This window comes from Pipistrellus hanaki (assembly GCF_964339955.1).
Source record: "Pipistrellus hanaki genome assembly, chromosome: 11".
In the NCBI taxonomy this organism is placed as follows: domain Eukaryota; kingdom Metazoa; phylum Chordata; class Mammalia; order Chiroptera; family Vespertilionidae; genus Pipistrellus; species Pipistrellus hanaki.
The window spans coordinates 55,139,005-55,164,069 of NC_140513.1; the positions used below are offsets into that span (position 1 = coordinate 55,139,005).

General features: G+C 43.9%; 1 protein-coding gene across 6 annotated transcripts in view; it reads right to left on the minus strand.

Annotated features, from left to right (window-relative positions):
• Positions 1-25,065, minus strand: part of SLC24A2 (solute carrier family 24 member 2) — a 221,026-nt gene that overhangs the window by 44,635 nt on the left and 151,326 nt on the right. For 5 of the 6 annotated variants that reach the window (XM_084898080.1, XM_084898083.1, XM_084898081.1 and 2 more), the window contains one exon: positions 18,410-18,460. The exons of the other annotated variant lie outside the window; for it this stretch is intronic. In XM_084898080.1, coding sequence (XP_084754206.1) covers positions 18,410-18,460 — 51 coding nt within the window. The remainder of the gene's footprint in view (positions 1-18,409; positions 18,461-25,065) is intronic. 6 annotated transcript variants of the gene reach the window in all.

Genomic DNA, 25,065 nt, shown 5'->3' on the forward strand with positions numbered 1-25,065 from the left:
ATTTAATCTCCAAGGGGAAACTCTGGGAAGAAAAAATGGAAATAAAAGCAAGCCTGAGGACTAGGAAAAGGGGACAAGAAAGGAAAGAAAAAGGAGAGAAAGATAAATAATTCAAAGATGGAAGAGGTGGGCTAGGGGCTCTGACTGTCTGGAGGTTGCCAGGAAGCATGGATGCAGGACCCTTTCCTGACTTCAGTCTCAACAGGGGACTTCTTGCAGAAGAAACTCCCAAGGAGTCCTTAGGCCGTCTATGGAAAAGCCCGGAAGACAGAATCATCAGATGTTCAAACCTCAGAGGGAAGGAAGGAGTGGGAGGGGGGAAGAGGGAGAGATCAACCAAAGGACTTGTAGGCATGCATATAAGCCTAACCAATGGACACAGACACCAGGGGGTGAGGGCATGAGTGGGGGTGGGGGCAATGGGAGGATAAGGACACATATGTAATACCTTAATTAAAAAAAGAAAAAGAAAAGAAAAAGAAAAAGGAAAGCCCGGAAGAGAAAAAGGAAGTTCTGAAACGTTATAGGAGACGATGCTTCTACTAATAAAACCGTTCTGTGGTCTTAGGGTCCTTCTTTGAACTTGGAACAGCCAGCAGCATTATAACATAAAGGTGATCAATAATTGCTATTTAAAACTTATATATAAAATAATAACAAAGCAAGAAAGCTTCCAAAAGAGGAAACAAATAAGCCTGTGGAAATGAAACCTGAAATTACCCAATCCAAGTAATGTCCCAAAGTCATGAATCCTGGCAGAGAGGCTGTTGACAGAAACCAGCTCTTTGCCATATTGCTTGTGGTTACAGGAACCTTCTCAGCGAGAAATGATTATAAAAGATACCCAAAGCATGAAGGGGTTGGCCACTCTTTGCGCCAGAAGACATCACGGCAATTGGCGATGGTCACCGTCACGCATGGGATGGTTTCCCCAAAATTTCTAAAGGAGGTCTGGGAGAATAGGGTAGGAGCTGATTGCAGAATTGGGATTTCATAGGCTCTCAAACATTTTAACAGGTCACCTGGGGTTTTCTGGAGTGTCACCACTTTTCCCACGCACTCTATGCTATTGAAAGGTGGAAGGGACATGCCTGAGGCAAAGCTGCAGAGGCTGGCGGGAGAGTTAGCTTCTCTACCCCCTTCTTCAGCTGCTTAATTCAACCTTTGTCTCTGTGAGCCTCACTGATCACCATGCTGCACTCTGAGTGCTGACAATGGCTGCTCCACAGCCGAGCAGGACTTAACCTTAAAGACCAGTTTCTACACCAGCCGCAATTGCAGGTCCAGCTTCAGAATGGAGCACGCAGGGGAGCTCCTTGAGGGTTGTGGGGCCATGTCTGACAAAGCAAGGCGTGCTCACTCCGGACCAGCAGACACCCCTGGGGTCACCACAGGGCAAATGTCTTCCTCACCTTAGAAGAGACATTGTGAGGAAGAGGCTGATAGGATGAGAGTGAGCAGGGGCAGAAGCCATCCCGGGACCTGTGATTCTCCAAGGGACCCTTGGGGTCAGAAGGCACACACCTTTAGCACCTGCTCAGCCTGAAGCCACAGCTGGGGAGAACATCAGCAGTGTGTGTGTGATGGGGACGGCACAATATTGTGATTGAGTGACTGTGACTTAAAAGCAGGTAGATCTGATTTTATGCTTCACTTCTCTTCCTTGGCCTACTGGCTAAGTTTGGGTGAGTTCCTGAATATTTCTGAGTTTCAGTTTTCCTATTACATAGGGCTTCTGATGGCATTGGCTCATGAGTCAAATGCACGGTTTAAGTGAGAACCCGTGTAAGGGGCTTACCACGTGCCTGGCATGGAAAGAAATCTGTAAGTAAAAGGAAGAAGAACAATGAACTAACTAACACAAAGCTCTGGGGCAAGGGGGACATGGCCTTGAGTTGCTCTAAGGGAATCCTTGACATCTTCCCTCTCTCAGGCCACACTGGCAGGATTAGGGAATGAGCCACATCCTGACCTGGCAGTGTAAGCATCCTGGGGACCGTGTCGGATTGGGGTTCAGGTTTCAGTGTGTTCTCCAAAGTCAGTTCCAAAACTGATTAGAAAAGGATCCCTTTATATCTTCCTGAAACTGAGAAGGTCAAGGTGATGGAGCTGGCCTTTGGTGTTTCAAACACTGACACTTTACAATCCTACAGAGGAAAGATGAGATCAGCTTTCCCCCATCCCCTGTGCAGGCGGAGATCAGGCAAGAAACCACTGCGGCCGCACAATAGATTCGGGCAGGCTCCAAAGAACTTTTGATCTTTACCTTCCAGAGTTTTAACTCATCTGTGTCTCAGGCTCTGAATTTTAAAGTGGGGATCATAAGCACACCCATCTCAGATAGCTGTTGGAAGACTAGTCTAATGCATTCAAACACACCATGGGTTTAGATGGCTGCTGATCAGGAATTTACTCAGAAAGCGTTATGATTGTGGAATTGAGTGCCAGGACATTCTTCCCATAAGTTACTGAAAATAAAAAGATTGACATTCAAAACGGAATGACGCTAAGCGGCCCCAGGGGCAGGACACCTAGGTGATAAGGGATTGCTTCAATAAGCTATTTTAGGCCCGGATTCCACGTTGGCATAAAGGTTTGTAGAAGACCACCTGGGAAGGCACATGGACATTCTTTAAATTGTCAGCTGAGCCCGAGGCGACTGGCAGAGCCACATCAAGATTATCCGCCGCCCCCCCCCCCCCCCCCCAAGAAGGCTGTTATTCAGTTCTGACTTCCTACCTTTGTCCAGGTTTCCGCAGGGGTGGGTCTAGATATGTAAATCCAGAAATGCTAGGGCCTACTTAAGAATGCAAATAGGATCCTTTGATCCTATAAAGATAAATGTGCTGCGTGGAGTCAGGTGTCGCTGTCTCTCCATCAGAGAGAATGCCATCTCACCTAGCTCCCAGCTTGCTTCTATTTCTGCGTCTTGCTCTCTTTAATTTCTTAATCCCCAGATCCTCCACTCAACAACCAGACTGTTCCTTTTCCGTGCTGGATGCGGAAAAGAGAGAAACACCACAAAGGTTGATGCCCACACAGAGGCAGAGAGGAGAGAGCTAAGGGGCAAGTGTAGTTTTGTGCCTGAGGATAAAGAATCAAGACCTTTTTGAGCATTTTCCAAAGTGAGTGAAGGAGTGATTTTTAAAACATGTTTTAAGGCAACCTTAAAAAATATACCTAGTTTCAGTGTAAACCCTGAAAGTGTTGTATTATTAACGAGCAACAGATATTTGTACACTTAAAATCCCAAAAATAACAAGTTCTGTTTAAATGGTGAGGCACCTCCATCAAAACCTAGTGGTAATTAAAAAATATTTTTAAAATTTATTTCAGAAATGAAGGGAGAGAGAGATAGAAATAACAATGATGAGAGAGAATCACTGATTGGCTGCCTGCCTGTCCCTGCCCCCCCCATGGAGCCTGCAACCTGGGCATGTGCCTTGATCAGGAACTGGTTCACAGGTTGATGCTCAACCACTGAGCCATGCCACCAGGGCCCTAGTGGCAATTTGAATACAGTTCACTTTGGTCTGCAATTTGCAAAAGAATACCAGCTGAGTGGCTCCCCGGAGAGCAGTGCTCAAGGGGTGGTAGGAAAGTGCCCAGAGAAGGATCCAAACACAAGGGCCTAATGTGAATAAGAACAAATTTTGAGAAACAACCGGAATTAAAAATCTTTGGCTCAATCACTCTGATGGAAAACAGAAGCCCCAAGCTGCCTCATAAAATAAACGCAGGGGGGCCTGTTCACTCAGAGGAGATGGATTTTGCTTCTGTTCTGCCGATAATTAATCAAACGAGCCCCTGGAAATTCCTGACGTGGTCCCCACCATGCCTGGAACAGGCAGTGTGACAAGGGCGGCCTCCAGCTGGCGACCAGATTTGCTCCTGCTAATGCAGAACCATTCTGGCACCAGCCACACAGGGAGATGGGAGGACAGGGGTCTACAGCAGCCAAGGGGGCACCCACAGGCACCGTGATGAGCAGACTTCGGTTTGGGAGGAGAAAAGGACAAAAATGAAGCAGAAGGGGAAACTTGAACGTACAGCGTATTTGAATCTATTTTTGTGTTTTTCAGTTCTGCCTTTCCTGCCTCTGTCTTTGTAGCTTAGAGAGCAAAAGTGCCCCTGAACTTTCCTTCTGTTTGTTCCTGGCCTTTTTTTTTCTTTTTCTTTTTCTTTCTGGAGGCACAGACACTAGTCAGGCAGACCTCCCATCATCAACCCGAGAAGCCAGGCAACAGAACTGATGTGGCGACAGCAAACTCTGACCTTGGGGTCATCCTGGGCTCCTCCTCCACACCCCATATGCAATCCATTAGTAAGTCTGCTGTTTCTTATTAAAAATATTTCTGGATCTACCCCCCATCCCCCTGCCGCCTACCCCTGCCTAGAATCAGGTCTGAAAGGGATAATTCTGCAAGTCTCCTAGCTCATCTCCCCTCCCCCCTCTACCTCTCCATCCCCAGGCTGACCTCATCCCGGCATCCTTAGTACTCAGTCAATCAGATCCTGACACTCATTTCTCTCTGCAAAATCTGGCAGTATCTCCCCAGGTCAGAGGGAAGGCCAACGTCTTCACAATGATCTGGAAGTTCTATCCAGGGAGATGCATGGAAACCACCCTGCCTCACTCCTCCCCCCCCCCCCCCCCCAGCCTAGCGCCCCTGCTGTGCTATTCCTGGGACACGATGGCCATGGCATTTGCTGGTCCCTCTCCCTGGCGTGTTCTTCCTCCAGAGATCCACTGGGCTCCCTCTCAACTCCTACAAGTATTTGTTCAAAAGTCACCCTTTCCTCGAGGCTTCTCCGAGCAGCCCATTTACATTTGCACTTTCCCTCTCAGCATTTCCCATGCACATTTATCATCACTGAATGGACTGGACCTTTATCACCCTCCATTATTTGTTGCTTTCCGTCAGCAGCCACGCCCCAGAGGGCAGGGTTTCTGTCAGTTTTGTTTATCATCCTATCCCCAGCACCCAGTAGGGCTCCATAAATCCTGTTTGTGGTTTCCAGGCAAACAGCTGAGGTTGTAACTCTTTAACATGCTTCTTGTTGACTAATGATCCAAAGTAAATCCTTTCAGGCCTACCCAAGTCCCTGAGTCCAGTGGGGCTGAGAGTCCACAGGACCCCCGGAACTTTCTGGAGGTAAATAGGAGAACATGGGGCGGACTTAGACATTCACATTCAGAGGCAGAAGACAGAGGCCCACCATCATCCTCATTGGCACGTGGCCAGGGCCTCCAGGGCGAGGGCTGAAAGGAGCCTCAGTGTCAGAGGAGGAGGCGCAGGGAGGGAGCAGAGCAGGAAGCTGGGCCTGGGCTCCTCCTCCTCTAGCAAAACGCTCCTCATTGTCAGGTCTGACTAAGGCCCAACCTGCAGCTTTCTCCTCCGATCCCCACATCCCTCCTTCCCAAGTGGAAACCCTTCATTCTCATGGCACGTTGACTGTACCCCTGTCACAGTCCTTATCTCAGTTTGCTGCCTATAGGTCCAAATTCCCATCCAGAGAGCAGGCTTCTCTGGGGAAGGGGTCTTCTCTCTCTAAAGGGTGTCTTAGAACAAAGACTGGCCCATCACATGCACTCACTGAATTGCAGCGAAGCTCCCTAGAGCAGTGGTTGGCAAACTACAGCTCGTGAGCCACATGTGGCTCTTTGGCCCCTTGAGTGTGGCTCTTCCACAAAATACTGTTTGTGAGTGCGCACATACAGTGCAATTGAAACTTCGTCGCAGAAGTCAGTTTTCGGCTCTCAAAAGAAATTTCAATCGTTGTACTGTTGATACTTGGCTCTGTTGACTATTGAGTTTGCTGACCACTGCCCTAGGGAGTCCGAGCTTTTCTTTAAAGTCAGTACAAATGACGTACAAGCTGCCACTCGGCAAATATTAACCAAGCCTGTGCTATGCACCAGGCAGCATGTGGTAAGGTACATCTAGGGGTGCCCTTAGAGAGTTAACAGTCTAAAGCCAGAGCCAGACAAGAGACAAGGACTTAAGATTCATGCTCTGACTGAACATAAACTGTGCACCTATGGATGAGGACAATGGGGGATGGGGAGGGGGCAGAGGGTGGGGTGGGAACCTGGTGGAGGGGGGAAGAAATGAGGAACCTTTGTAATAATATGAACAATAAAGATTGATTTAAAAAAAAAAAAAGATTCTTAAGACTCTTATTAGAGGTGACAACAACAATTATGTGTTAACTCATCTTGACTTATTTTACTTATTTTTAAAAGCTTGGATTGTTTGGAATAAAACTAGAATAAGTAAATAATACACACCAGTAAATTCTCTGAAAGTTTTTGCTAATCTGAGTTAATGTACCATCATCCTGATTTTGTATTCAAGAAAACTAGCTCCTGCCGAAACCAGTTTGGCTCAGTGGTAGAGCGTTGGTCTGTGGACTGAGGGGTCCCAGGTTCGATTCCGGTCAAGGGCATGTACCTGAGTTGTGGGCACGTTCCCGGTGGGGGGTGTGCAGGAGGCGGCTGGTTGATGTTTCTCTCTCATTGACGTTTCTAGCTCTCTATATCTCTCCCTTCCTCTCTGTAAAAAATCAATAAAATATATTTTTAAAAAAAAAGAAAGAAAGAAAACTAGCTCCTTTGTTGTAAATTAAATGACCGTAGGTGAATTTGTTCAAATTTGTTGCACAAACAATAATAAAATGGGTTTACTTCTAAAAAAAAAAAAAAAAAAAAAAAAAAGATTCATGCTCTGATGGTGGGGCCCTCCCACAGGGTATCAGAGAGCAGTGAAATCAAGATGCTACCTTGCAGCTTGAAGGAATAAACTCCTTTTCCAGTCTATAAACTCCACATAGGGCAGCAGATTCACCTAATGGAATCTAGTCTGATTTTTATTCTAACAAGCTAAACATTAAAAATAACAATTTCATCCTAAACAATAAACTTCAAGAACATAGAGTTCATTTATCCTTACATCTATTTTTGAAGTGCAACCTCTACATTACTTTTTTCAATTTTTGTGAAGCATCATGGAAAACCATTTATTATGAGACTACAGTGATATTAATGGAAATGAAACTAGTGCTGGCATGAAGCATTTTGTAAACTGTCTTCAGTAAATGTTTTGTGAATATGCCACCTAATAAAAATGATTAACATAATTTAATTGCAGTTATATTTATAGACATAATCAAAGGACTAGTCTCTGTAATTAATGAGAATATATACATAACTCTATCTCTAGTGGTGCCCAAACACATAATGTAATGAAATGAAGCAGCCACATCTCCCTACCAAGGATTTAAAAAATAATTTTCCATATTAGCCTTTGGAATCACATGTAAAGAACAGATCTGTGGACATGTGAATTGGTTCTCAGGTCTCTCCCAGCAGTCACTTGGAAGATTTCCAAAGCTTTTCAAAAGTTGACATCTTAAAGATCAATATTTTGCCCTTCCTTCCATTTTCTTTCCTCTCTAGGGCCTTTGCCTAATCCCTCTATCTTCACTCCTTCCCTTTCCCCTCAGCATAGACTCCTGACTAAGTCTCTCTCAACTTTCTTTTGACTGCAGATTTCCTGCTGATGCTGCCCTCTCACTGTCCCTTCACAGTCAGGCTCTGTCCTATGGTTCATTTTTTTCGTTACTTATCTCTGCATCTGGCATTTGTCAGCACAACTCCACTAAACCTTCCCTCGGCCACCTCTGCCTCCATGTGACTGGATGTCTCAGTGGCATCTGATATTCCTCACCCCTCTGTTTGAAATCCTCTTTGATTTTCAAGGTCTCCCGAGAATGCGCCTTCCATGTCACTATTCCTCCAGGGACCCCCCCTCCCCCCCTGCCCTCTCTCTCTTCCTCATTCCTCACATTCTCTCAAAGCATCTAGTGGACCACCACCTGCACTCCAATGATTCCCAAATTCAAATCTCTGGCCCAGGCCCTCTTAGCCAATGAACTTCTGAACATCTATACTTGGAAATCCCTCTGATGGTCAAACTCAACATGCCTCAAACCCTACCTGTCATCTTTCTTCCTAGGAACTGGCTCTGCTGTTGGGATTTTTATTTTCCACCCAACACTCATTCGCATCCAATAGTTGCCATGTCCCTTTTGACTCTACCTTTGAACACTTTAGATCCAACCTTTCCAGCCTGGATGTGGGTTATAGCCTCTTTGTTGGTCTCCCAGTTTTTAATTGCATTGCAGACATTTCTCCAATGTATCCTTCACAGGGCTTGGAATGCCTCACACTTTTTATTTGCTTGTCTTATTCTTTTTAGACTCTGCTTTAGGAATCTTATCTTTCTGGAAGCTTTCCCTCAGCCCCATTTCTGGGTTAGGAGAGCACCCTGGCTTGTTTCTTATCCCTAGCCTATCACAGAGCCTCAGAGGCATTTTACTGGCCATCTCCCCAGCTCGTCTGTGGGCTCCTCATGGCAGGGATACTGTTTTCCATCCTCCCTCCCTCCTTCCCTCCCTCCCTCCCTCCCTCCCTCCCTCCCTCCCTCCCTCCCTCCCTCCCAGGGCTTCCTTCTTAGGCTGGCCCTCAGAAAGTGTTTATGAACATAACAACATTAACACACAGCAAAGAAGAAAGTGTGTGTATGTGTGTGTGTGTGTGTGGGGGGGTGCCTGGAGTGCCTATTGAGTGAAAAGCTATTCAGTTTACTTTCCCTTTAGGGGCAGAGGAAGAAGGAAGGACCAGGAGTACACTGCAGGAAACTCACCAGATTCCCTTCTTGGTTAATGCTGTGATTCAGTTTCTAAAGTCTAATAGTGTCTATAGTTAATGTTTCTTTTTTGAGACCCTGATTTTTTTAAAAAAAATAGGTAACTTAATCAAGATCAGGCAAAACTGGAATTTTACGAACCCAAAATCCTCCCAGCAGGTGTCAGATGCAGCATACCCTGCGTTGGCAACAGGGCGGATTCACTGACCTTACCTGAGGCCGGCACTGCTGGAGAGCTAGTGCTCTTTATCATTTTAGGTCACCTGCTTTGCTATTTTGGGAACTTAATTTTCTGAACAATTCTATCTCATATACACAGATACAAATGGCTCCCATGCTGAAATTCTCAAAGGGGTTCGTTTGATCTCAGCTTAGGAGCTCGGAGCCAGGCGGGGGCTGCCAGATAAAAGGTTTGAATGGACGCCCTCCTCTTGTTCCCATCCTCTGTACCCCGAGGGAAATGAATAAAGACTCACTTCACTAAGGCAGGGCTCAGATCCCAAGATTTGCCAACATCGAGCTCCCATACCACCTACTGGGTGTACAGATCTCTTCTCAGTCAGTTTGTCGGAGCCCATTTCTTGGGTATGTCTCTGAAAATGCGTTGTGATATTAACCTACCCATTTGGGCAGAGTTTTAATTTGTTCCCAGCACCTGACAAATAGTAGTTGCTCAGTAAATACAATATATGTTGAATAGTTACATTGGCTTATATGTAAAAAAAGAAACTTAAAATCACCTAGTTTTCTTATAATGAGTCTATTACCCAATTGTTCATTGTGAAGCAAAATGGAAGGTTTTAGATTTGGCTAACAGTTATTTAGTAGTGGCCAAACTTCTGTATATGCACTATCTCTTGTCACCTGGATGTCACATGTCTGAAAATTGTCAGTTAATCTGACTTTCTATATTCCATGTTTTTGAATCCTCAACTTTACATTGCAAACAGATGACTGTATATCTCACTTGAAATGTGGGCTTGCGACAGAATTGTGAACACGTGCTGAGAATTCTTAACTAAATGACTGAAGGCTTAGGCCCCTGACTAAAAATGCGATGAGTTCAGTTCAGATTTAATCAGAAGAGAAACTTACCATGCTTAACTGAACATGCCAGCCCCCTGGTAAAACATATCCTCACTTTTTTTTTTTTTTTCAAAAGAGAAAGCTTCATGGGGAAGGAGGAGAGTTATATTATTCTATATAATAAAGAGCTAATATGCTAATTAGACCAAACAGTAGAATGACCTTCTGGATCAAGCTGGGACTGCGAGGGCCAGCCGAGGCAGCCAGGGCTGCAAGGGCTGAGCCCCTTGCACTAATTTCATGCATTAGGCCTCTAGTTAATATATAATAACAGGATTCAAGTATGACTGATGAAGGAACCTAACATTTTCAGCTCTAGGGGTGTCAGGAATAGACAAAAAGAAGCACCCACAACGTGCCTTCTGCGGCCACTTAACACCTTCTACATATGCAATGTGGCCAGTGCTGCCTTTATCTGCCAGGTCCCATCTTCCTGCTTTTACTGACACCAGCTTAGATCATGAGAATAAGATACAATGAGTCTGAAAAGCTGGATGTATTTCAAGAAGGAGGCTTCCTTGGTCCTGGTTTTCAGGAAGACCGTGGATTTGCCCACACAGCTGGTTTGGTCTTTCTGACAGATCTGATGCTGGTTTCTAGCTGGTTAGTCTGATTATGCACATTTGATAGGTTGCTGTCTTCCTAAGACCCAGCTCCAGGGAGATACTTTTAAGAATACATCTCTAAAAAAGAAATGTGATCAATAGCTGTTGAGTTAAATATATATATATATATATATATATATATATATATATATATATATATATGATGTCTTTTTTTTTTTTTTTTTTAATAAGGCCCAGCCTTACAAAGAGCATCTGTTCCCAAGAGCCCAGAAAAATCCTCTGGTTACGGGAAGCTGGACTGAATGAGAGAAGCCATAAGCCTGGAGCGAATGAAACAGGACATGGCGTTGGAAATGGTGTCTGTGCACAGCGGGGCTCCGCGCTGGTAATTGGGAGGTGGCAGGTTCACTGGCAGTGTGCTGCTCAGACTTTCTGCGGGGAGCGGCCTGGCGGCAGGAGCGCTCACGCTGCGGTGGGAATTGGATATTCTGTGAAGGAGGAATCGCCTCGCCATCCAATTTAGAGAGGACAAAGACTTCCACCCTAGCTGCACCCTGGCTTTAAATTAACTCTGGTAAAAAGTCAGGTTTCTAAAACAAGTAAATTAGAAGGTAGTTCCATTACAAAGGCTTATCTGCTTTGAAAGAAAGCCACTCTGAATCTCTGTTCAAAGGGCTTATTTAAATTTGTTGGAGGGCAGTGTAAGTTGGTACAATACCTTTGGAGGGCACTTTGGCAATATCTTTCAAAATTTGAAATGTGTATATCTATTGGCCTGGTACCCCGCCCGCCCGCCCCCTCCACACACACACTTCCCTCTATACACTGGTGTGTCTAGGAATTTGTTATATATATCATCTACTCAGTAGAGTTTACTGTGTGGGTAAAGAAGATGCTCGCGTAACATTGTTGTATTAACTAGATAAATCAACAAAAATGGAAACACCCTAAATGTTCATCAACAGGAGACGGATGGAGCCTACAATGGCAGAGCCACCAGCAGAATACTATGCAGCTGCTGAAAGGAATGAGGAGATTCTAAAAGTGCTCATATAGAACATCTGCAAAATATACTGGTAAATTATTTGATCCAGTCCATACACAAACTCTTTATTAATATATCCATTAGATAGTTCCTATGAAATAGACCTTAAAAAAAAAAAGCTATCTTCCTTTTAGTTACAGCTTCCTGTTTCTCCAAATGCCCGCATCCTATCCCTTCCTCAGTACATCTAGGCCATTTTCCTCCCTCCTTTCAAGTACAATCACCTCTACCACCTGTACTCCAGCTGACTTTCTCGCCACTCTTCCCATGTTCCTGAGGCTATGGGAACCACTTCACTATTTTTCTTTCCATCGTGACTCCTATCACCATTCTTGGTAATTTTATGGGCCCCGTAGCTCTTGGTTCCTCACTATCCTAACCTACTCACTCCCAGCTACCCTTTCCTCCAGCTTACCTTATCCACCCACTCCTGTAGCCAGGCCCAGACCTCTTCATTAGCAACAAAAGCACTGCCACTTCCAAGCTCCTGACTGGAAGCATCTTGTTTTCTGTCCATCACTTTTTATTTGTCTACTACAATAATGCTTCAACCTCCCTGGTCAATTCATTGATGCTATCACCTGTTCCCTGTCCTCTTTTGGAATAGTTCTTCTCTTGGCTTCTGGGATGCCCTTTTCTCCTGGATTTCTGCCCAATCCAGTCTCCTTTGCAGGGACTCCTACTTCTACCCAAACTCTAAATTTTGGAGTATCTAGGGTCAATCCTTGGACTCCCCTGCCCTATTCATTAGCTATTGATAGATGTTCTTATCCAGTTCTGTAGCATTAAGTAACACCTATGTTGTATGACTCACAAATTTATATCCATATCCCTCACCTCTCTCCCAAGCTCCAGACTCTAGATCCACTACTTTCCCCATATCTCCATTTGGGTAGCTCATAGGCATCTCAAACTTAACACTAGCTCTCAATATCCCTCACAGAGCTTGCTCTGTTCTCAGTCTTCCCCATCAACATATAGTTATACAAAAGCGATATTTCTCTTTTGTGGAGACATGGCATGCTGCTTATCTATTATCTATTCCCTTTTCATTTCCCAATGACATAATACTTAAGTTATTAAGGACAGCAAATAATCTACTGTAACAAACTACATTTCCAAGCTTCCTTGAAATTAGGTGTAGTCATGGAACTGAGTTTTGGTCAGTTTTACTGGGAGGACCTAAAAGGAGGGCTCCTTAAAAATAAGTCAAACCAGCTTGGGAAATTCACTTTGGCTTGTCCTCCTTTCAGGAATGCAAATGTGGTGGCTGGGGCTTTCCAGCAGCCACCTTGGACCATGAGGTGACCTTGAGGTTGAAAGTCGAATACAAGGATGGTGAAGCAGAAGGATGGAAGGAGCCTGGGTCTTGGGTTATCATGGGGCCTCCACCTCTGCCATGTATAGCTTGCCTCTGGACCTCTTTTACTTGAGAGAGAAATAAGCCTCTATTTGACTTAGCCACTTTTAATCTCTATTTTCTGCTATATATAGCTGAACCTATCCTACCTCATAGATAAGTATATAGAACAAAATCTCATCCATTCAAGCACAGATTAAAACATGTGAAAGCCACAGATAACTGTGTTAGGACTACATTTTTTAGAGAAAACGTCTTGAGCAATAAAAAACACTATTAAGTAGTATTCCAAACTTGAATTTTTTTTTCTTTGAAAAAGTTCTGAACTATTTCACTGCAATTAAGAATATCAAATGACTGGCTAGACTAGGTGACTTGAACATGCTTTTGCTTCTTTGAGACAATGGGGTTTTTCAAAACTTAGCCTAAGTTAAGACCCCATGATTCATTTGTGTAAGACTATAGTTTCTCAGCTTGGTAAAGGGGCAATTAGTGTCCGTGAAACAGAAGTGTTAATTTCATTTTGGGAAAGATCATTATAATTTTTGTCTCTGATATTGAAACTTTTTATATATTTTCCCCCCTTTTATAAATGAAAAAAATTGAACTTTTTAAAATAGTGGATACATTATTTTTCTAGAATGGCTTCTTTTAAGTGTCAATAAGTTTAGGATAATGCATTGAAGCAGCTTTCCCCATACATCACTCCTTTACAAGATACTAATCAGGACTTCTGTTTATCTACCTATATGTTTTTATGAACATTTATCTCCAAAGAACAAACATTAATGGTTCTTTATAATGCCATTGGTGAAAAGATCTTTTCTCCTTTTAATTTATCTTGTTCTATTGCATAAAAGTTGGTTGTCTTTTCAACTAGCTTTTTATATTTCCATCTAGAGTAATTTTAGTAAGGGAGCCAAGTTCAGTGTGTTGAGAATTGTCCAGAGTGACAATATTTTGACATTTGTGTATCTGCAGATGAGAAGTAAACTATGGGCTATTAACTTTAGGTAAAATTGGAGATTGCTCTCCTAAGAATAGGGAGTATCACCCTATGAGGAGATAGAAGGATGGCTGCTCTGGTAGAGGGATCTCAGGTCAACAAAAGACTATTTCTAGAGTAACTGGTTTGCATCTCTGGAAACATCTTGCTGCAGAAGAAAAATATAGTTCTTGGGAAGCGTGACGTTCACTAACCTAGCAAGTCTAACACCATGTCTCATACAGAGCATGTGCTCAGTTACTATTAAGTGAGCACATTCGTATCCTGTGGCTGGTGAGGTAGTTGTCATCTTGGGAAGCAGGACTGAGGCAGTGGAGATGCCTTCTGCTGGGCTCCCCCAGCACCTCGGGTCTGTGCATCTCACCACTCCCCTCTCTGCCTGAGTCCCCCATTAGGGTGCGAGTTCTTCAGGGGAAGGGCTGCCTTTTATCTCCACAGGCCCTGCACCCAGTCTGCACCCAGTCTAGTGCCTGGGACATACTGTGTTGTCCGACATGGCACTAACCTAAGGTGACCAGACATCCTGCTTTTGGTGGGACAGTCCCGATTTTAAACAATTTGTCCCGCATCCCGTGGCGTTTTAAAAAAGTCCCGATTTTCGGGACGCGAGACAAATTGTTAAAAATCTGGACTGTCCCGTGGGAAGTCTGGTCACCTTACACTAACCGTGCATTAGGGAATGAATGAATGCGTGGATACAACTCTGATTGGCTTGGGGTGGGAGAGGCTGTTGGGTGTGGCCCAGCGAGCTGCTCCAGTTTAGGTTCTAGGAAGGGAGGGAAAGTGCCCTAAAGGGCAAGAACAAATTTTGCAAAAATGTCATGCTTTTGTTCAGTGCCTGAGAGTGAGTAGATTGTTTTTATTACAATGAACTTTGCATGGTGAAGTGTTCAAGTAGGGGTTTATGTTTTATTCAATAGCTCCTTGTTGTCCATTCCATGATGCCCTTATTTAGTTTGTGGTTCAAACCTTTCCCTTCCTGTGGTCGTCCTTCAAGCCTTTTTCGCCACTCTCTATACTGCAGCCAATCTAACCTGTTCTCACTCGACCTTGTATAGCTAACCACAGAGGGGCCGGAGGGCAGGACTGGGTCAACCCAGTCCTGAGTTCAGGTCATACATCATGACTTACCACCTCTGAGTTCCAGAGCAAATTATACTTTGCTTCTCTGAGTTTTAGTTTCCTCATCTTAAGAAACTAATTCTTTGAGCTTTGGCTTTCTCATCTTCAATGAAATCTACCTTGTGGGATCATAATGAGGATTAAATGACATAAAGCCCACAGCACTGCTCCTGGCAGGTGGGAGGCACCCAGTAAAGGTGGGTGTGCCCCCATCCTTTTATCCCTCTTTCTGCCTGGAAGGTCAGAACTTACCACTCATCCTTCCCAATTAACTCAGATCTACTGATCGTTTGAGGCCAGTTCAAAGATCACTTTCTCCACAAAATCTTCTCCCCAGCTGAAAGCCATCTTTCCTTCTCCAGTAGTGTGCCATCTCCTTCTGAATATCTATGGTATTTACCACTTCCTCCCTGGTGGCTAAGTGATTGATTGCTGTGTTTTAGCTTTTCTTTGCCTATCTAGAAGTCCCATGAAGGCCACCTGCCTACCTTTTAATCTTGTGTTTCCCCAAAGCACCCAGCAGAGTAACCTGCATACAGTAGGTGCTAAAATAATGAAGTGAATATGTGCAGAACAAGTTTTCTATATTTAGGACCTCATCACTCAGTTTCCCTCAGGGTGGGGAGGAATATATAACCCATCTTTCCATTTTATCCATGTTAGTGGGGAAAAACCCTCAGGCCTGATACAAGTAGCTGACATCATCCAACATCCAGAGAATTCCCCGAAAATAGTTACAAATAATGACTAGTCCCTTGGGCATTTACGATAAAGCTCTGCTCAACGGGTAGTCACATTCTAAGATTGTGAAAAGAAATGCTTCAACAGGGGGGTATTTCCTGAAGGCTAGCTAATCCACTGATACCCCAAACATCATCTTCATTATACTTCCTTCCATTGTGCAACATGGAAGTGACATCAATCCCAGTGATTATTATTTGTACTGGCCCGGAGAGGAATCCTGCATGGCAGTTGCCAGGTCTGCGGTTACTGAGCTAGTTCAGAGATTGTTAGATGGAATCCCAGAATCAGGTGTAAGCCTGGCTTGTCACGGAGGCAGCTGCCAGAGGGTGTGGTTTGAAGTGTCTGAGACCTCCAGTTCCAAGCATCCTTTCTAGGCCTGCCTGAGGGGGGCTGCGGTGAGTTCAGAAGACTCATCTTTCAGAGGCTCCCCTCCCAGGGGAAAGATAACACCTTCACCGGCATTTCCACAGCAGCCTCACAACGGCTTCATGGAAGAAGGGGCTCTATAGCCAACGAAGTCTGCAAAATACTGCAAACTCTGTTCCTTTTGACAGCGCGTTCTGTGCTGCAGCGTGCGGTACCTCTGAGGCTCCGACTCCCCTGGTGATGAGCCTGTTTAACTCAGAAGCTCTCCCACTTACTTAACTATGAAATCAGTCTTGCTTTCTTGTTTTTATTCTGGGTTGTTACAAGATTCCTATTGACGTGAGATGAAAATAGTATTTCATAGAGCACACTTTAAAAATGTTGCCTTCATTACGATGAGCTATCTCTGTGATGGGGATAAATGTTCAGTGAAGAACAGGACACAAAGGGACATGCGTGAAGGGAGAGGGAAGTCAAGAGAAGAAGAGGAAGTGTTTGAGGTGACCATGGAGGCCGCCAAATGCAATGTCACAGTCGTGCCAGGGCCCGGGCCAGGGCCAGTCGTGGCCATCACTGCAGACATTACTTTAACTTTATTTTCCTGCCTAGAAAGCCCTGCCATTAGCCAGGGCAGTCATCAGACTGGAAGGAGCAGTTTTGCATCTTCATGTGATCTGGGGTAGGGAGGAAGAGAAAGAGGTCCTTGGGCAGCAGCCCTTGTTCAAATGGATGTGGAAAGAGGAAAGAAACCAGGTAAGAGAGAAATGGGGCAGCTGAGGCAACAGGGAGGCAGAAGCTCTGGCCATGGAACCTAAGGGTGGAAGGCAAAGGACAGGGGGAAGTAGGAAGTGAAGAGTCGTGACAAGTCAAGTAGGAAACTATCAAATCTACCTGCCACCTGAGCCAGGAAACCGAGGCTTTGGGCTGGGGAGATGTGGGAGAGCCATCAAATGATAAAGTCAGTGTGTCCCAGCTCTGGCTTCTCAAGCTAATGCCACTAAGAGCCAAAGTGGGCTGAAGACATGGAATAGAAAGAGCTGGGACAGGTGCCTGCCTTTAAGGTCTGTGTTGTCTTTCTTGCCTCTCGGTGGTAGGACACTTATTCCCATAGGTAGTTTCTGCTGTTGGGGCCCTCACTGCCCCAAGGGTCTGCATTTCCCCAAGTTGTGGGGAGAGCCCTGGGGTGACTACCAGTGGGCCCAGGCTGAGACCCTAACCCTGCTTCTCTAGGAAACATCACAGTGGTTCTGGAAGCACAGGGCTAGCAGGAAAGGACGGTGGGTAGTGCAGAAGCCAGAGCAGGGAGGGGCTGTGTGGGGGCTTCCTCTTGCTGTCAGCTGTTCTGCTTGTGGCAGGCAGAGCCACTGGGAAATCTTTGGCAAGCCGAGGCAACTTCGCAATGCTAGAGGCTGAAAACAAGATATGCCCGTTTGGGAGTATCTCTCACACTGAAGTATAAAAATACCGATTCCCCTTCTGGGGGTACCTTCACATATCTTGTCAATATCAGTGTAAAAGTCATGTAAAAACTGCAAATGTTTTCATAACTCACACGCATCGTTCATGATTCAGTGAGATGAGGGAGAGGGCAATAGGACAACGTCCTTTCTAAGAACGCGAACTTTCCAAATTGCTGTTCCATGTGAACTAATCCCAGAACAAGGATCAACCGGGGCAACGTTGTGCCCTGGGATAGTGCCTGGGATTCATTAGTAAATACATTTAAAAATAAATCTGTCAGACCGTGTTTGCCCCGGGGAAATGGTTAAAAATGATATGCCCAAGCTTGCAGGGGGTGAATCTCAATATGTCCAAGTCTACTGGCTGGAATGGTGACCCTGATCTCTCAGTGTAATGACTTTGCTGAGTCAGCAGGACATGAGCCTGTGGGCACTGAAGACATGAGCAACCCTGAATCAGAAACAGGTCTGTAGCTGGTTTGGGGTCCAGGAGTGACTTTAGGTCGCTTATTCCTTTATGTAAATCAGAATACCACCCGAACATACACCTCTCTCTGAAACGAGGGGCCCACTCTCAGAGGAGTGCTGGCTGGCTGTGTTTCTCTGCATGGTGGTGCGCATGTGGAGGGACCAATGCTGACACCGTGGGTGTGTGCCTGTGTTCATGCTGCCGACACCATTTCTCTGAGTGGGTCACACAATCACAATGGTTTGGACCTTTTGAATGGAATAACATGACTACTCATGGTATTGCATGTCTCCAATTCCAAATGAGCATGATGGCAAAACTATACGAAAACGCAGAAAGAACAGTAACTCACACAACGTCACGGAAGTCATGCAAAGTGGAAGAAAATGACTTTCAAAAAAAAAAAAAATGGGCAAGCAACAGACATGATAAACAAAAGAAAGCCAATGCATACAATTTTGAAATCATGCTTACCTTCTTCAGTCATTGTGTCATAATATTTTAGTTTTCCATATGATCCAAGCTCTACAACATCACAGTAAAAGACACAAGATAAGGAACGAGCTGTAATGCAAGAACTTTGTTTTTACACATTCTTAATTAATCAGACTCAGAGTTGCTGTCAAACTCTTCAATCGTAACTACAGAGAGATGTGCAAACACGGGCTGTGCGGCAGACAGTTCTCACGCCCATCTTCAGAAATCTCTGCAAACCTACTATTCTACTGTGGGTAGGATGTCTGCATTACAGAACAGGGCACAGTGATTTTCACATCTGATGGAACAAAATACTCGGCACAGATAACCCCGCACCAGGTCGACCCTAGCCCTGCAATCTTTATGGAGGTGACACTCCAAGAGAGAGGCTGAATGAGAACAAGGTCCGGGCCCCTTGCGGCCTTGCCGTGGGGCAGCAAGTCCTGGACATTCATGCCACAGTCCTGCTGCAACTGAGCGATTCCCTAGAGATTGAGGGAGGCCACTCGGAAAAACCAAAAATGAATAGCCAGGTTCTAAACGTCCCTTTACACTCTCACCTAGCATTTTAGACAGAAAACACTGAATACGAATGGTGTAGCATCCTGAAAGGAGCTGTGAGAAGTGCAGAGTGCTCTGGGAGGAAGGGAGAAGCGTATTTCCAGGGAAGACCACCTGGCTCAGACAGGGGACAGAGCTGCGACAGCTCCCAGACCAAGGCATCGCCTGCTGCTGGTGGACTGCAGGCGGCAGGAGGCGACCAGCAGCCTCTGTGTGCAGATGCCCAAAGGCCTGGCTGTGATGGAAACCACTGGCAGAAAGCCAGCTGTTCTGCGTCAGCTGGTGGGAGTGGCAGCTTGGGTGGGGGAAGAGATGGGGATATATCGTTTCTTTTTTCTTTCTTTTTTTTTTTTTTCTTGTTCTAAAATAGAAACTTTCTCTGAAAATTCCAGATTTTTTAAAACAACATTTGTAAGCAGGTTAAAAAAATTTTTTCTTGCTGTGACAACCCTCTCCCAATACACTTCAAGCAATTAATTAGACTCAAGAAACATCCCTGTGGTTCTGCAGAAAGCGTCCATGGCTCATTAACTTGGGCAGCCATGGAAAACCCACATATGAATCATCTAATAATGGATGGGTTTTGTGTTTGAGATGAAAGCTCCAGCTTAAAACACAACAATATTCTTCTAGTTATTATATTTATATTAGACATTCTTTATTTATCCTCTTGCCACATGCCTCAAGTTTTACCTACTGCTATTTTAACACACAAACACAAAATTATGCATTGGGAAGAAAAATCACCTCATCTTTATGTTTCTACAAAAAGCAGCCTATTCTGGATTTTGTAAGATGCATGATAAAGGATGCAAATGCTTCAACAAAAAATTGAATTTTGTGAAAATAACAAGAAAGTTTTTTAATGACTTTAAGGGATTGCCTTCAGTGAAATGTATAATTTTTTTAGATTTTAAGAACAGCAGTCTGTTACATGCATGACATTCCACAAGTCTGGAAGTGGTAAATCATCTAAATAGCTTCATAAATATTAAATATGCTCATAATGGCTTTACACATTGTGTGTGTGTGTGTGTGTGTGTGTGTGTGTGTGTGTGTGGTCTTGCAGTAAGTGGATGGATTATATCAGCCATGTAATTTTTTAACCTCTACTCCTTCCCTGAGGTAAAACAGCAGAATAAGCAGCTGGCATAATCTATTATTTGTTCAGGAAACAGAATGTAGGCAGCTCTGTGTTTGCAAAATTGGGTGCAAAGCATATCCTACAGTGAAGATGCACTGTTGCATTTTATGAACCTTTTTCGATGCAACCTCTGTGTACTCACACACCTGTTTCCAAACTGTCACGCATCTGCTTGTGGCAGAAACAATTATGCTTTACCTTGTCTCTTGTGGAACCAGATATAAATAAATACAATTGTATTCTTTATTTAATTTACTTTTATGTCGTCGAAAGTGGAACTGTTTGTGCCTAGCATAGCTCACACAATCTCACTGCTGTGACAATGTCTAGATTGTTTCTGAGTTGCTTCCTTGGATGGTGAATGGGGCAGGGACAAGAACTGAACAGAACATATCAAAATGGGCTAAAATGGTGGAAGAGAAGGAATAAGAGTAGTGAAAAGCTGAATCATAATAGGCGACGTAGCAACACAAAGCGCAGTGAGGAAGGAGGGCAAGGGGAAAATACCTGCTCAAGTGAAGGGAACTGTATTTGTTGCCCGCTAAGAAGAAGACAGAGAAGAGTGTGAAGAGAATCAGCCTGCTAGAATGGGGGAGGGGGTCTTTCACACTGACAGCAATGGGATGGTGAGACAGCCAACTCTTCGCTCCGTGTTTTCAAGGGGGACAGGGCAGTATCTCCAAGAGCCCAGACGTTCTCCCCTGAACCAAGGCTTCAGGGGGTGCAGGAAGAGAGCTGTGACAGGTGACTAGGATGAACACAACATGCACACGTCTGTCAGAGCACATGGTGCACCTATGGCCTCTGGACACCTCATGGAAAGTGGTCTCAGCCACTGTGACCACCAGTCAGCATACTCCCCATGGAGAGTAACCAAGGCACCTGTAGCATCACTGGATTAGGGTTCAAACTGGTCCTAATCCAAGCTGAGTGTCTTTGGGATAGGAGGGAAGAAGTGAGAGAGTTCAAGAGAGTGCTGTTGAATACTACCTAGCAATGCCTATTATATCAACTAAGAGTCAGCCAGGATGAGAAGAGGATGAATCACGGGACAGTTTCCTCCTGGGTACCACATGGTGCCTCTTCTCTATAACACTTCTCTAAGAAGCCCACACAGCATTCCAGAACCCAGTGGTTGGGGATGAGCTGTAAGCTGATCATGAATGCTGCCTATCACGGCGACCACACTTGCTTCCATGCCATTTGGACAAATGCCATTTGGGGGCCACAGACACCCAAGCTCCCAGCTCTCTAGGAAGGATGGAACCTTTGCCATTCCTCAGTCCACTTCCTTCCAGGTATTGTCAGCAACATCACTACCTGGCTTTAAGATTCCTCTGAGTTCTTGTCCACATTTCATAGTTGATGCGTCAAGGGAAGGGTCTTGTCTTTAAAGAATCTGTGAAGTCTCAAAGAATCTCTGAGTAACAACTAGTTTTTTTGGCTCCTAATTTTCCTTTCTGAATGAGAGCCTGACACAGACTCCTTCGTCCAACACTGACTTTCTCAGCTCCATTTCTGAGGTCTCCTGAATTCTCAACCTCTTTTCAGCAAATCTCCCAGATAGGAGTAGCAGAAAAATAACTTTTCACATTTTAGGTCTCAAAATTCTGACCAAAAACGAAACAAAATAAAAAAGCCACAGAAAATCAATAGAAGCATCTATGCTTTCCATTTAAGTAGAATGGAAAGTAGGTGTAGAGAAATCAATGAGAATAAGTATTTCTTACTTAAGTGGCTGATGGAAAAATATGATTAACTTGTGTTTTTTTTTTTTTTTAAATAAAAGAATTGCTTTATTTTTCATTGGTTTGAACTGAACGTGAATACCTAAAAATTAAGGCTTTCTGAATGCAGACAGTAGTTGCTTGGTAATGACTAACACCTATCAAAGAAGTTTGTATAGCTACTAGATTGTATCACACCCATGGAAGGATTATTTTCAGTAGTGAGTGGAAGTTGAAAACATGGACTTTGAAGCCAAGGTGTACTTTTGAACCCCAAGTCTGCTACTTATCAGCTGTGTGACTTTCAGCAAATTTTTTTGACCTTTCTGAGCTTCCAGGTCCTCAGCTATAAAGGGACATAACTGTATGACCCCCAGAAAGTCGTGGTGGACAGTAGATGAGATAACGACAGCCACCAAACAATTAATAATGGGCAGCTTTTTTATTGTAAGCACCACCAAGAAGAGTAAGGGAGAACCATGGGCCATGGAGCAGAGCACTTAGACAACTTGGTATGTTACACAGGTTTGATAAAACAAAGTCTATACTACTTGTAGAGGTTTTAAGGAGATCACTGTTGTTCAGCAACAAAAGATATCTGCCATGTCAGGAAAGATGCTCAAAGGGAATTCCTCCATCAGTCCTGCTCTTCTACTCTCAGATCTATGGGGAATATTAAACCAAGAGCACAGCCATGGGGGCAGGATGTGAGAAGTGGACTCTTCATGCATCTGACCAACCACTTATCCAGGGCTGGACCTTCTCATATTTACACACAAGCCTGTCTCTCGAACCACATTGTCCATATTTTGGCGGCAGAGACCCTATTCCTCTCTAGGTCCCTCCCAACAGAGCCTAGGAGAGTGCTCTCCTCGCAGTATGTGCTCCCCTATACTTTCAATGAAGTATACAAATGCACAGTCTCAAATGACAGGGAGGTTTAGGGTGCTTTGGTTTGCTGAACTTCCCTGGACTTGCTCAAGTCAGGAACACAGACACAGAGTCTGAAACTTCTTGGCTGTTGACACCACATCATCACTATCAAGGTTAAGAGTGCTCCTGAGTGAGACAGACAAGACCATCAATCCACTGTGTGGCTCTACTGCTGAAAAGTTGGGTGATCCCCTCTGAGCCTCAAATTTATCTTGTCAAATGGGGACAACAGCAATACAAACCTGTTCTTAGGGCATTTTTTTGATGATCAGGTGAGAGCATATCTATTAAGCACTTTGCATTGGGGTGCCAAAGACATCTTTAATAATTAGTATCCCTCTTCATTTTCTGCACCAGGCCCAGCATGAACATCTAACTCAGTCCAGTGTAGTTAAATCCTATCCAAACTCTAATTATTTCTGTGTGTGGGTACCAATGTCAATGTCTATTCTTGACATGTGCAAGTCAACAGAACCCCATAGACTTCTTCTCTTACATGCAAGGAAGACTCTCAAAAGAAGAATTTGTGATTTAGTGAAAGGCTGCCTGGCTCTTCTAGAACCATATTTAATAGTATTTACATTTTAGCCTTAGGTGATATTTAAATTTGTGTTTCTTTTTATTACTGGGTGAAAGCGTTTGTTTTAATGTTTTGTGAATGGGTAGTATGAGAATTGAGTACTTGTAATTTCCTATCCCACTTCCTATAGACACGGCATTTATATTTGTAGATTTATATACTATTTAAGTTTCTTACAGGCTATCTGTATTAAACATTTTTCACTTGTTTCCTCATGTGAAAAATTTTCACCAAATTAAACAAGAATTATGAGCTCAATATTTTCTAATGCAGCCCAATTTTCAACTTTTTGTTTGATTTCATGTAAAAAAAATGCATGGGCCACCAAAATTAATTGCTCTCCTTTAAAAGGCTTTTTTGGTCATTACCCTTTTATGTCAAATGTTCATGCCAAGACAACTATTTTTTTTTTTTTTTTAACAAGAAACATTAAGAGATTGAGGCTAAGTGAGGAAACAACCACAAATCCTCACTTCTTACTCAAGTCAGAAGGAAAGGAATATATTAACCTTCAAATTCAAAAATTTCACTCAAAAAAAGCTTTGAAAGTACTGACTCACTGTAGCAGCTCTGCTTAACATTCTGTGGGGGATTGATGTTCATATGTTAAACTTCCCTAAGAGGCTCCTAACTATGTACACATTTGCCCAGGGACAGCTGTACTCAACATGTGGTAACACATGTATGTCACACTCAAGGTGTCAACAGAGATGATTCTGCCCTATGGAGTTCTTTTCACATCCAGCTCTTCCAAATCTATGCTAATGAGTACTTCTGTTTCTTCTGTGAGATTAAAATCTCTCACTTGGGCTTTTGGAAGTGAGGCGAGAACTTTGCAAAATGAAAATGAAGGGCTGAACTTGTGGTTAATCATGTATCTATCAACTACTAAGTTTCAAGCAGGATTTATGAACATACACACACAGCTACCTTAGAAATTCACCACCTCACTTCCATGCCTTCCAAATCTAGCCCTTTCATGAAACATGTTTCCTGCAAACCCAGGCACAGTGGTTTGTTATTGTCTCCTCCACTCTCCACATGCATTTGCTTGTTTATTTCCATCTGCTGATATTCAAGGCCCCAACCCCAAGGAAATACTGATGCAACATCGGTGGTCAAATCAGGAGTCAGTGTGACCATTAGCATCTGGCCCAGTGCCTAGAACACAGTAGGCTTTCTGACAAAGCAGCAACGATCCACAGGAAACAGGTATGCAGAAGAGCACAGTGGGCTGGGACATTAGGGAAGGGTGGTGATTTTGGAAAATTGGATAGTACTGCCTGAAAAGGAGCAGCAGTCACACAGCTCTAGCTTCATGAGCAAATGCAGACACAGTATTGATAGGTATTCTGTAATTATTCAAGGGAAGCCAGATCTTTGGATTTTTATGTAAAAAAATCCTTATTTTTAAATGTTGGCAACTAATTCCAAATTAAAAACAACACACTATGTTGGGTCATATTTGGCTCATCAATTTGTAACCTTTGGTTTAAAACCATGTTGTTTAATCCAATTTTCTTGTAAATATTAACTGAATGAATGAATGAACAAATGAGACCAGTTAGGCCAGTGGTCGGCAAACTGCAGCTCGTGAACCACATGCAGCTCTTTGGCACCTTAAGTGTGGCTTTTCTATAAAATACCACGGCCTGGGCGAGTCTGTTTTGAAGAAGTGGCATTAGAAGAAGTTTAAGTTTAAAAAATT